The sequence below is a fragment of the Polistes canadensis genome, unplaced genomic scaffold, assembly GCF_001313835.1.
Source record: "Polistes canadensis isolate GaletaPanama2010 unplaced genomic scaffold, ASM131383v1 scaffold_27, whole genome shotgun sequence".
NCBI classification, from domain to species: domain Eukaryota; kingdom Metazoa; phylum Arthropoda; class Insecta; order Hymenoptera; family Vespidae; genus Polistes; species Polistes canadensis.
Genome location: NW_014569574.1, coordinates 508,233 through 521,750, shown reverse-complemented (window position 1 = coordinate 521,750; position 13,518 = coordinate 508,233). Strand labels below are relative to the sequence as shown.

Here is a 13,518-nt window from a genome sequence, read left to right as displayed (position 1 = left end):
GTTTATTTCATACATCATCATAAAATTGATGATATTTAATCTAAAAATCATTCATATAAACCTTTGTATTAAAGCTTCTTCTCTCTGTTTATCAAAATCGGTTTTTGTAGCTTCCGGTTGGCACATAAGACAACGTATTTGATATTCAACATCAGCATGCTCCTCTTCCAATCTTTGTTGCCTACGAAGTAACATTAATTCGGCCTGCCTCCTGAATAATTCGTTCTTTTCATTTACCAAAGCAAATAATTCCAAAATTAATTCTTCGACATCCATACTGAGAGAAGATTCTAAAAGAATGATTTTGTTTGTCATCAAATTGTTAATGGAGTGATAAACCCAAATTTTTAATTTTATTTTCAAATTTACCATCGGCTCGAGGCCCAGTTTCACATTTATCTCTAATTAATTGTTCCAAACGTACACCCTGTCTTTCTAACCCTTGCTGCTGTAATTCTATTTCATCCAATTCTAATTTGACATCTTTCATTGACATAACTTTGATCTAAAATAAAAATATCAAATATAAAATTAAAGGGACAATATTGAAATGATCATTTTGTTAAAAATCAAAAATAAGAAATGAAAAAGTTGAATTTTAGTTGAGAAACTAGAAGGATGTGTATACTTTTCTTCGATGTGGTGTTGGACGCGGTGGCGCCGGACCCTTCTTTCTCTTCCACTTTCCTTGAACACTCTTATCCGGATAAGATTTAAATTGTGAACTTTCTACGCAAGAAATGCTAGTCAAGCTCTGCCTATTTCTATTAGCTTCGTCCTTGTTATTTTTCTGATCTTCCCACATATTAACACGAGTATCGGCGATTTCATCGGCCTGAATTATCGATGATTCTTCAAGAAGCAGAGGAGCATTGACTGATTCATTAGGAGTGCTCGTAGCTATAGGTGGAGGAGGAGCTGGCTTCGCCTTTCGTGTTCGTGGTGTAGTACGGGGAGACACGCTCTGATAGTTAGAAAAAGAACATGATATAGAGAACGTACGAATGAAAAATAAACAATAAAATCAATCCTAAGGATATAGTATAAGTAGGAAATAAAACATACGCGATAGCCGGGGGAAGGGAACAATTCTTTGGCCGTCGGTGGCAACGGTGCTGGTTTTTTCTTTCTATACGTTCCACCTGGCGTAGAGGTTGATTCCGAACTAGTTATGGAACTGTTTGATGCATAAACGCTTTTACGATTTAGCTCCGATTTACGTAGAGTCAATCCTAACTCGGCTGTACTTCTACAGTTTGAAAAATACAAGAATTGGATAAAACTTTATTGTATAAATTAAGGTGTCGTAAAAAATGAAGTACATCATTTAAAATGTAAAAAGGAATAACATACGTGATGGTACGTGGCTTAGGTATAGGTACTGTACCAGGTACCACGAGTCCTCGTTTGTTTTCCGTATCACTTTCATGTTCATCTTCCTCGTCACTGGAGAACGGGTTGAGACTGATCTGTGGTGCAATCAAACGCCGTTTGGCTGGTAAAACAGTTGGTTTCGATGCTGGCAAAGGAAGCACCTCTTTCTCTATTTTATCTTCATCATCCTCTTCATTAGCAACATCATCGTCAAAAGGATTCGTCGAGATCTTGCTAATATCTTGAGCGGCATTCGAAACACTGTGATATTCTTCCTCATTTTCTTCGTCGCTTTTAAAAGGATTTAATTCTTCCGGATATTGTTCACTGGTGGAGGGATCATTTCCGTGAGCAGTTAAGAAAATAACGCTGTCAACAGACTCATCAACTACAGAATCTTGGATTCTACTATCATCCCTATACTCGGTACTCTCACTTATGGGACTCTTAACAATTTCCTCCTTTGGCACATTGTTCCTCCTGTGTGCTCTAACAGGCGGGGACGGTATTTGAATTTTATTCGAATCGCTTAGCGAAAGCGTCGTTTCATCTTGCGAAGGTGTCGTCGCTGAGCAATTCGAATGAGTAATAATAATTGACTCCGATTTTGGAAGCAGGTTGGCTTCCTCTTTGGAATTCTTGGTATCTACGATACTCGACGATCTTGGTCGAGGTCGGTCATCGAGATTCGTCGATTCCTCCTCCGTACGAAGGTCTTCCTTCTTCTTCTTTTTCTCCTCCTCCTTCTCATCATCATCTTCCTCCCTTAATTCTTCATTATTTTCTCCTGAAAATATCTTCTTCATAGTTCTATCATTATCATTATCATTATCATCATCATCATCATCATCATCATCATCATCATCATTAACATTCTCTCTGTTCTCCATATTTTTCTCCGAGAATAATTGACTCGCCATAAAGTCGAGCCTCATTCGTGAGGTCTGCGATATCAAATCTGGTATCTGTGCGTCTACCGATCGTTTCCTAGCAAGAACGACTTCCTCATCGTCCTTTAATTCTAATACCATTTTCCGTTCAGCTTTTTCTTCGTCATTGAGAGACCTTCGGTGGCCGTAACCGGAAACTCGGTTATCCACTATGTCCACCATTTTCGCTTTTTCTTCGACTTCTTCAACCTGTTCAACAACAACCTCTTTTCCTTCAACTTCTACCTCTTCTTCTTCTTTTCCTTCCTCCTCCTCCTCCTCCTCCTCCTCTTCGTCTTCTTGTTCTCCGTTACTTTTGTCGCTAAAATTGTCTAAACGACGATTCGCCAATAAAGACAACGACGACGAGGTCGACGTCGACAAAAAGGTTCTCTCCTCGTCGGGACAGGTCTCGCAGCAATACTGGCCCTCTTCGGTCTCGTAATAATTGTCAGGCATCAATTGGTGCCTACAACGGGCACAACGGAAGCAGGTACGATGGTAAGCAGCGTGTCCGATCACCAGCTTCTCCGCAAGGAACACCGGAAGTCCGCACGACGCGCACGGATCTCGACGCATTCCCAGACGCGACCCCACCTGTAAATCACCACCAAAATTTAACCATTAATTTCATCCTTTTTCATTTACCCTTCATTTTCTTTTTATTATTTGCCTTTTTTTTCTCGCTAGTTAATCACGTTTTTCTAGAAAGAGAGAGAGATAGAGAAAGCAAGGGAGAGAAAGAAAGAGAAAAATACAAAGAGGGATACCGATATTGATTATTGTATTATTAATCGAATAGATGAAGTAAGTAGGAAAATGTATACACGTACAATGTTTTATACACTATTCCGTTTCTATTCATATATTGGCATCATGCCTTCCACCATCTTGTGAATAAATCTTACAGACTGAGAGGGAAGAGAAAGAGGAGAGAGAGGAGATATAGGGAGTATTTTATACAACTTTCCTCACTAATAAACTAATGCTATCAATTCCAATAAGGAATAACAACATTTATAAATGTATTCAAAAAGCAAAAATCAGAATATCTAATCTATTTACAATATGTCTATATACAGGGTGAGATAAAAATTGCTTTACCTAGATAGCTTCTGTACAAAAGTTACAAGATATGGATCGGTTACAACAATTGATAAAATAATCACTCGAGAATTTCGAAATCAATTCTCGTTTGTGTTCCGTCATAAATAAATCGATTAATTAAACGACGCGAGTCGCGTATTGAATCTAATTAACACAAATTTGAACGAATGGTGACACTTAATATATAAAAATGTTAAAATAAATAGTTTAGAGTTACTTTTTTAGAAAAAGGATTTTGATTTCACCCTATATATGTATATACTTAACTATTTCGTATACCAATACGCATATATGGTATAATTCTTTCTTTCATTTTGTTAATAAATATCTTATGAACGAATAAAAGTGCAAGAAAGAGAGAAAAAGCCCACTTATTTCCATTACCATTTCGTTACACCTTCTTTTACGTTAAAGAAACGATAAGAGGATAGAGTCGAGGAGTTAGCTCGCTACTCCTTTTCTCGCCAGCTCATATGCAAATTCGACGAGTACGAGTTAACGAGTTTATCTGCCGACTCTTGTTAGGGGACTATCGTTAATACCGCACAAAACCACTACGACACACTGTCCCTAGTCGTGTTAATTTATGTTCATTCAAGTTATCTACTCGCCTTATTTTTACTTATTATTATTATTATTATTATTATTATTGTTATTATCAAAGTTTTTCAATGAATGCGTCTACTTACTGTATTATTAATTAACAATATATTCGACGATTTTTTATTCTTTAAATTGTGCATCGTATGTTAAAAACTGATGCATAGTGTCATATACACCCAGTAGGATTGTATAACGAAATTAATATTAAAGCTAGAAATTGACCAATTATGCATAATAATCTTTAACACGTTGCAGCAAATTTGTAATTAAAAAAAATACATTTTAACATTATTTTATTATTAAAAATATTATTTACTCGGTTTCCAATTGATTTATATATTCTCGTTATACCTTTATTTTTTGTAATATGATATTAATTTATTTTGTGTATAATATTTTATTCACCAACGAAAGAAAAAAAAGAAAAACAACACACTTCTCGTTACGATCGATCAATAAAGTACGTTTTCTTGAAAATTCGAGCACTATATAAAACAAAGAAAAAAATATTTTTTTAACGCACGTACGCAGGAACGATTTTTGTTGGTTTTTTTTCTTTTTTCTTCTTCTCTTTCTGTTATTCTCGTTTGAAAAATTGTTCTGAAAGGCGGGAAAACGATAAAAGAAATACGTGACGCGTTGTATAAGTATTGTTGGTTGGTTGTGTCGTCGTATGGTAGTGGGTACTACTCGAGTCAAGTGGAGAAGAAGAAGAGACTAGAAGAGAAGAGAGTGTAGTGACCGTAAGCCCGATTTCTATTCGCTTCTCATCGACGCGTGCGTTCCTCTTGGCTTTCCTTAGAGCTTTTGTTTCTTTTCTTTTTTATTTCTTTTCCTTTCCTTTCCTTTCCTTTCTTTCCCTTTCCTCTTATTTTCTTTTCTTTTCGTTTCCTTCGCACGCACGAGCCAACGACGTATAAATAGAATAGCGTACCATCGTGCCGATAGAATCCAACCAAAACGTGTCTCTCGATCGTTTATCTATCATTTTTTTTTTTTTTTTAATTTCTTACAAACCTTTTTATTTTGTAATAATTCTAAATAATATAATTTTTGTATATTTTACGTTAATATTTATTAATATTTTTTTTTTTTTGTAATCATGTGTCCTCTAGTATTTTCTTCGAGAAAATATGATGGCAGAATTTAAACAACGTAATCAACGGGTTAATTTTATAAAAGGGGAGAGCCAAATTGACAGGACAATAATTTTTTTTTACAATTTTATTCATTTGTAGAAGTCCATCAGGATACTTAGTATAATATAATAAGTAATATATATTACATTATATTACTTAATATATATTATATTATATGTGCAAGAAATAAGATTCAATAATTAACTGTTTCAAAGAAAGCCAAGGGAAAAGTTTCACATGCATTCCTTATATACCAATAGTTCTTGTTAAATGGAAAAAACAAATTTTGTACAGTTTAATTAAAAAGGAACGAGAAATTATAGAAAAAAAAAAAAACTATACACGGGTGGGCTGAAAACTTTGGAGTTTAATAAACGACCGAAGGGTTGAAAAGTTTTGAGCCTAACACGAAGAGGGCTGAAAAGTTTTCCAAGATTTATAGTTTTCCACATCGTGGTAAGCTAAAAAACACTTATCAGCAGTTTTCGTAGTAAGCTCAAAACTTTTCAACCTATCTCGTATTAGGCTCAAAATTTTTCATCCCTTCTCGTTGTAAATTGAAAACTTTTCAGCCCTCTTCGTGTTAGGCTCACAAGTTTTCAACTCACCCATATATATTTTTTCTGTAACTTCTTGTTTTTATGTTAAACTATAAAAAATGCATTTTTCCATCTAACATGAAACGAAATGGTATGTAGGGATGCATATAAAACGTTTTTCTTTGTTTTCTTAGATACAATTGAATATTGAGCATTGAATTTTACTGCTTGCATATAGTCCATGGTTTTTTGATGGACCCATACAATTGTAAAGAATTTAAAAACAATCGGTGTTCTGTCAATTTGGCTCTACCCATATTAGTATATCGTTTGAAAGTTACTGGATAATGCTGTGGTACTACGTGATACATAAGTAAATTTATATCGTATGAAATAAAATGTTACTTTCATTTTGAAACTTGCAGTTTACTAAAAGTGTTAAAAATCATTTCATTTAACAGAACAAAATCCTTAACGATTTGCGTATATTTAAAATCTCGTACGATTATTTCTTTGATTAAAGATTTCTTATATCATAGAATATTATTTTTCAATCATCGTTGGCAAATGCAAAACGTAAATACAGAATTGAATATAGGGAAAACAAAGTATAATTTACATGTATTCACAAATTCAAACGATTCTATTCGATAATTCATTTCAGAAAACGGTATTGAGATATTTCTAATTACATAATGTACATACAGGTTTTATATTAAAAAGAAAATTAAAAGGTAAACATGTAAATCATTTTACATTCGCTTACTTAACGAGAAAAAACAAAAACAGAAAAAGGAAATAAAATAGACTAAAGAGATAAAGACGGGGAGAGAGAAAGGTAGAAACTTTTTCATTATTATTATATACGTGTATTGTGTATACAAACATGACCTAATTTCAATTTTTAATCCTTTCTAATAAGGTAAAAAAAAGTTTATAGAAAATGAGCAAATAAAAAATCTCGTTGAGCCTAATCGTATAATAAAACAAATAAATAATTTTAAGAAAAGAAAAAAAAAAAAAAAAGTAAAGTGTAAAAGCGAAAGATGTAATGGAACGTTACACGGAAATGGGGATTAATTTTGCAATGTTATTGGTAAGTCATGCAGAATCAGAGCACAATGAAAAAGAAAATGAAGATATAAAAAAAAAAAAAAAGAGAGAAGAGAAAAAAGTAAAGAGGGTAAAATAAGAAAAAAGATAAGAATAAATAAAAGCATGCAAGAATAATATCCCCAAAAACAACCAAAACTAATTACAACAAACAAATACCAAAAAAAAAAAAAAAAAAAAAAAAAAAAAAAAAAAAAAAAAAAAAAAAAAAAAAAAAAAGAAAAAAAGGATAAAGATACAAGCAACAAAACAATAAACGACAAAGCGAATTACCTTCTAGCAGAATATTTCAGGTTTATATTGCCCCATTAANGAGAGAAGAGAAAAAAGTAAAGAGGGTAAAATAAGAAAAAAGATAAGAATAAATAAAAGCATACAAACGAACGATCCTGTTAGACGTCGAGAGGAATTAACTCAAAACAATCACTCAAATATAAAAAAAAAAAAAAAGAAAAAAAAGATAAAGGAAAAAGAAAATAAGAAAAAAAGGATAAAGATACAAGCAACAAAACAATAAACGACAAAGCGAATTACCTTCTAGCAGAATATTTCAGGTTTATATTGCCCCATTAAGTCCAAGCTTTCCTCCTGGGGAACAAAAATAAACGGTGAGAGAGGAGTTAACACGTGTTTCCAATAGAAAGAATGGAATGGTCCACCGGTCCACCACTCGCGATTCGCGTTCGTAAGTTTTGTTTCTTTTTTTGGTTTTTTTGATAGACTGAAATTTGTTTCCTGTATAAAACAACAACGACAAGAAAATGGTAACAACAAATAACGTTAATATTAACGACAACGACAACGAAGACGTAGACGACGACGACAACGACGACTACGATTATTATAACGAGGACAGAAAACGTGGACATGGAAGAGTCACGTTTTGCGAGGAAACGATGAGTCATTTTGACAATGGCCAACGGTAAAAATTATATAAATCCTTCGAGGCAACAATGTATGTCCCATTTTCCATATTCCGATAAGATAACGATACACGAAGCGTTGTACAGTTCGGAGGATAAATTCCTATATGATATGTGTTTTTCTATTTGAAATAATAAATGATAATAATTAAACATATTTTTCTTTTTTTGTGCAATTTTTCTTTCATTTCGAATCATCCGATATATTTCTACGAGCTTTTTTTAATTTTGCTTTATTTATTTATTTATTTAATAGAAATGATCGTTATATTTTTACGTGTAATCGTAGAATCAATTTATTTCTATTATTATTATTATTATTTTTGTTCACCTAAGAACTTGAATTAGCTCGCAAACGGGTGAAAAAGATTTGTGGTAATTACGAAGGTGAATTAATTGTAAGTAAAAAAATATTATATATAAAACAAAAATTTCATATACAAATATAGATAATAAAATTAATGTTTATTCTATTGTTTAAGTTTGTCCACTTTCATAATTACCAGCGCGTATATAAATAACAAATATTAGCTATTTTAACATAGAATAATTATTTTTATGCAACTCATGCATAAAGGTAACGGTTCCGTTGAAGACTCATCATTGTTTCTTTTTCTTATGTTAAAGAAATATTACGAGACGACACGCGGGCAGAATGAATCGACAAAATGAAGTTAAGTACGGTGTTTTCGTTTGGGTAGAAAACCCGTTGGCACATTTTCGAAAGTAGTTATTCATTATCGTTTTACGATGATCGACAGTGTACCTATTTTAATAGTCTTTTATCGCGTTACCTCGGCCTTTGATTGCTCATTAACGATCAAAGAAAGATAGAAGGAGAGAAATCTAAAATGTACGACGTATTTCTGAGAGGTACAAACAACGGTGCCTTATCCTATGAGGGCAAAAGGGCAATTGCCTGGGGGCCCCTAAAATCCTTAAATCAATTTTTTAAAAACTCATTATTGCAATACCAAACAATTGCAAGTTAAATATTAATTCCGATATTTGAAACGAAAGGATATAAAAAAAAGGAATTTCGATACGAAACCAAATATTTCAACGTTGCATTGACAACTGAAATTCCAATTTATCCCCCTACCGGGGAGCCACGTGAAATTGTATCGTGCCGTTGACGATGTATAGTTCGAACGTGAGAGAAAAAGAGGTAAATAAATGACAAATTATGCAAAAGTGCATCGTGGTTGATGGTATTTTGTTGTTGCAACGGTTACAGGAGGAATCTGGCGAGTCGATGTCAAGGTAAACTGCATACGATGAGGAACGTATGTTGTATTTTACTTCACAATATACAAACGCGTAGTGTTGTTTTTTCCTTTCGAAGGAACTTTTGCGGGTAACTGAAGTAAAAGAGAAAGAGAAGAAAAAAGAAACAAAGAGAGAGAGAGAGAGAGAGAGACGGATGTATCATCATCATCATCATCATCGAGGTGCGCCAGTCAATGACCTATATATGTGTGTATTTATCGTGAAGATTCTTAAGAGGATCCTCTTCGAATGCCGGAACGCAGTTGATTGCGAAACACCGATGTACAAGAAAAATAAGAAGAAGAAGAAGGAGAAAAAGGTGTAAGAACAGAAATACGAATGGCGCGCCTTTTTGTAAAACGATCGATCGATCGAAAAAAAGTGATACGATGATCGGGGAAAGTACAAGGAAAGGATGTGGGAAAAGAACAAAAAAAAAACTGGAACGAGAGAAAAACAAATGGAAGAAAATGAAAAAGAAAAAAAAGTAAATTAAAGAAAAGTAGAAAAAGAAAAAAAAAAAAAAAGAAAACAGAGAAAAACAAGAACGCAAAATGAGAATGACAAAAATTTATGGAAAGAGAGAAGTGGGGAAAAAACAAGGGACGAAGATGAAAAGAAGAAACGTAAAAGTAAACGGGAAGAAAATGAAACTGGCAAAAAGTGAGATAGGAAAAATTGAGGAAATAAAGTGATGAGACAAAAAAGAAACTTTTTAATGAAAATAAAATAAAAAAAGAAGAAGTAGAAGAAGAAGATTTGATTAACAGAAAGGAACGATCGCCATTGAAAATTTATCTCGGTTCACGTGACAATATATCCTCCGCCTTTTTTTATTCCTCCTAGGAGAGAGATGACATTTCTATTTAAATAATAATTATTGAAAAAGAAAGCTACGATATTTAAAAAAAAAAAAAAAAAAGCAGCAGCGTATAATAGCAATGATTCTTTTCCAGAGTATCGTTAAAACGTAAAATTGTGTTTGAATTTTTAGGATACTTTTTTTTAGCTCATGATCGTTATGACGAATGACAATGAATCGCGTCTCTACAACGAATTTCGCAATGAACGTGTAACGCAGAATATGCTAAAATATTGCGATTTCATTTGAAGAATATACATTTTTTTAATCGTTATATAAAAATAAAAACGAGAAAAAAGAATAAGTATATATATATATATATATAAATTTTTTAAAAAATTTGTTCGCAAAATTTAAGCACCCCATGCTCAATGATTAAAAAGCTCGATGAAAAAAAGGGGATAGAATAGAAAAAAAAAAATGTAGCATCTTTGACAAACGCTTTGATCGAAAGCTTTAAAAATGAGAGCTCCATAAGCCTGCTGCTGAGCAACAATAACAATAATAACAACAACAACAATATTATAATAATAATAATAATAATAATAATAATAATAATAATAATAATAATAATGATAATAACAACAACTACGGAATATCAAATAATGAATATTAATTAAGAAGAAGAAAAATAAATATAATAGATGAAGAAAATAAAGTCGGCAAAAGAAAAGTTACGAAAAGCGAAAGTTTTTCCTAATTTTTGTTTCATTCCCCCCCCCCCTATCAGCTATAGTGAGTTTTTTTGTTATTTTTTTTTTTAAATTCTAATGCTTTGATTTTTAATAATAGCATTATTTGAAAATGTTGCAGCATCGATACCTTGGCTTTTGGTGATTCTGGAACCGGGGCGATTCTTTCTTCCGTTGTTTCGACTGTTCTGTTCGTCGCTAAACGGCTAGGAGATGATCCTGAAATAAATATACGAAACATTTGTTAATATATTTTATTCAATTTTATGTTATTAATTGTTATTCATTGTGAAAAATTCGTCAGTATTTTTTATTCGATTATATTATCATTGATTATTTTATCGCGAATGTGATTCTTTTACTTTCTTAAACCGGAAGTTTGAGTTTCATTTATCTTAAAATAACGAAAAGAATGTTTATCGAGTTAAATCATTCGTAATTTTTTCATGTGCAACAGTTGTCGCATATTAACAGTAAAGAAAGTTATGACGATATAGAGATAAACATTGTTAAATATTTCTAAAATTGTCGAATAATGATCATAAGCTTGATATTCTTGAAAAGAAATACTAGTATATATACTTCTTTTTCAAAACGTTAAATGAAATTTCTTGATTATTGAATAACAGATAGAATGGTAATTCCCATTGAATAATTATTAATTCATTTGGAACACATCTGTTGTATAATAACAGTGAAACGTGGTGAAACAATGGTAATAAATATAAGTAAATGTCAGTAAAATAATAAACGATCTTTTAACGATCCGAAACGTTCACACTCTCTTAAACACACTAACACACACACACACACACACACAAAAGCACAAATCACACAAGAACACAATTTCCAAATGTCTACTTGTTTTTTTCTTTTCTCTTAATACTCATAATGACAGCATGCTCTTCTAACATATAGCAATATATTAATAGCAAATCTTAAAAGTATGCGTGTACTCTCGACTGCCAGCTGAGTTTCGCAATTACTCATAAATTCTGACAGGTTGGAAATTTCATTTGACCTAGCTTTGTCATCGTTATTCTCGTCATTCACACAGAACACATAGAGGAAACTGGATTGTGATATTGAAAATAATACATAGTTGCGTTTTCCTGTCCCCAATAGAAAAAAAAAAAATAGAACGAAAGCAAAAGAGTGAGAAGGAGAGAGAGAGAGAGAGAGAGAGAGAGAGAGAGAGAGAGAGAGAGAGAGAGAGAGAGAGACGAGAGTGCAAACAGGTGAATCTAGTACGATAATGACAAGACAATTCAACAAGTATCTACAAAATGCTTTGTATCGTTTAAACTAAATGCATAAATAGTCTCGAATCTAACAGNATTCACACAGAACACATAGAGGAAACTGGATTGTGATATTGAAAATAATACATAGTTGCGTTTTCCTGTCCCCAATAGAAAAAAAAAATAGAAAAAAAAAAAAAAAGTGAGAAAGAGAGAGAGAGAGAGAGAGAGAGAGAGAGAGAGAGAGAGAGAACATTATGAAAATTTCATAATCTAGTACGATAATGACAAGACAATTCAACAAGTATCTACAAAATGCTTTGTATCGTTTAAACTAAATGCATAAATAGTCTCGAATCTAACAGCAAATAAAAAGAGAAATAAAGATAGACAGAAAAAAAAGAGAGAGAGAGAGAGAAATTCAAATAAATGAATAGAAATCTGTGAAGAACTCAACAAGTGGCAGTTCAAGCTTTTAAGGTCGTCGTATATGATGTCTCAATACAATTAAGCATACACACGCACAGATATACATCAATACTAATAAAGACTTAATTATCATCAAGGAAGGACTCCATAAAGATTTTCTCTCTCACTCTCTCTCTCAACAACTTTATTTACCACGAGCTTATTAGTAAGTCAAGAAGCAAGTTTTATTTCTTTAGATGAAAAGACGCCTTTTTGCGAGAAAACTTTCGAAGGATCGAAATTTATTTACTTCCTTAAGGGGTTACATGGGTTTGGGACTTTCAAAAAAATTTTTTTTTTTTTATTTTTTTTTCAATTCTACAACTCATCTAGAATATTGTATTCAATTTTGAAGTCGATAGAAGTAGTAGTTTTAAAGATAGAGCCCTGGGAAGTTGCACTCTTTAATGGCTCTTATACCAGCACTCAAATCTTTAAACGCGTTTTTTTCAAAACGCTTTTTCTAAAGTCGGTTGTCAAGATTTCTCGAAAACTATTAAACCGATTTTAATGAAACTTGCAACACGTCTTCGTGATACTATTGACAAGGACTTGGACGAAGGATTTTCCTTTTTTTCAAAAAATCGAATTTTAAGAAACCACAATGTGGTGCGAATTATAGCGAAATTTGAATGTTCTTGCTAAAAACGTTACCAAAAATCCAAATTTTAATTTTTTTCTCTTTCCTTCGTCCAGTTTCTAGTTTTAATATTCACTAAAAGACCCTATTTTTTCAACAGAAAAACCCCCACCGTTTATAAGTTCTGCTGTCAACGCGAAAACACTTTTTTTCGGTAGGGTCACCGGAAATGACGTCGCAATGGCTGAGTTTAAAATATTTTTCAATCAAAAATTCAGAAAATCTTCTTTAAATATGTATCTTAAATACTATAAAAAGTTTGAATAAGAATTCCATTTTTTATATATAAAAAAAAAAATTGTTGAAAATATGCTATTTTTTCTCGGTGTAAACCCATGTAACCCCTTAAATGATTATAATAAATGAATAAATAAATAAATAAATAAAGAATAAATATTTTTTTATTCTTTCAGCATTTTGTAAAACAAACGATCGACAACACATATAAATATTTTATTATTATTTTTAACAAGTGCACAAAATTGCATAAATGTTACGATATAATTTTTTTATTAAAAAAAGAAAAAATACTGACAACTTTGTGAATTAATCTAATATAACATAAAAATTATAAAGAACAAAAAAAAAAAAGAAAATAAAGAAAATCGAAAGAAGACCG

The 13,518-nt window shown here is 32.0% G+C and overlaps 1 protein-coding gene across 4 annotated transcripts in view; it reads right to left on the bottom strand.

Moving 5' to 3' along the window:
* The window catches only part of LOC106783869 (MICAL-like protein 1), a 39,327-nt gene that overhangs the window by 663 nt on the left and 25,146 nt on the right, over positions 1-13,518 (bottom strand). For 2 of the 4 annotated variants that reach the window (XM_014742795.1, XM_014742796.1), the window contains exons 4-9: positions 10,681-10,769; positions 1,354-2,900; positions 1,066-1,249; positions 629-964; positions 370-505; positions 62-290 (exon numbers count right to left, since the gene is read on the bottom strand). In XM_014742795.1, coding sequence (XP_014598281.1) covers positions 62-290; positions 370-505; positions 629-964; positions 1,066-1,249; positions 1,354-2,900; positions 10,681-10,769 — 2,521 coding nt within the window. Of the gene's footprint in view, positions 1-61; positions 291-369; positions 506-628; positions 965-1,065; positions 1,250-1,353; positions 2,901-7,077; positions 7,117-7,338; positions 7,393-10,680; positions 10,770-13,518 lie in introns of those variants that run through there. The other 2 variants (XM_014742797.1, XM_014742798.1) reach the window with 2 other exon arrangements.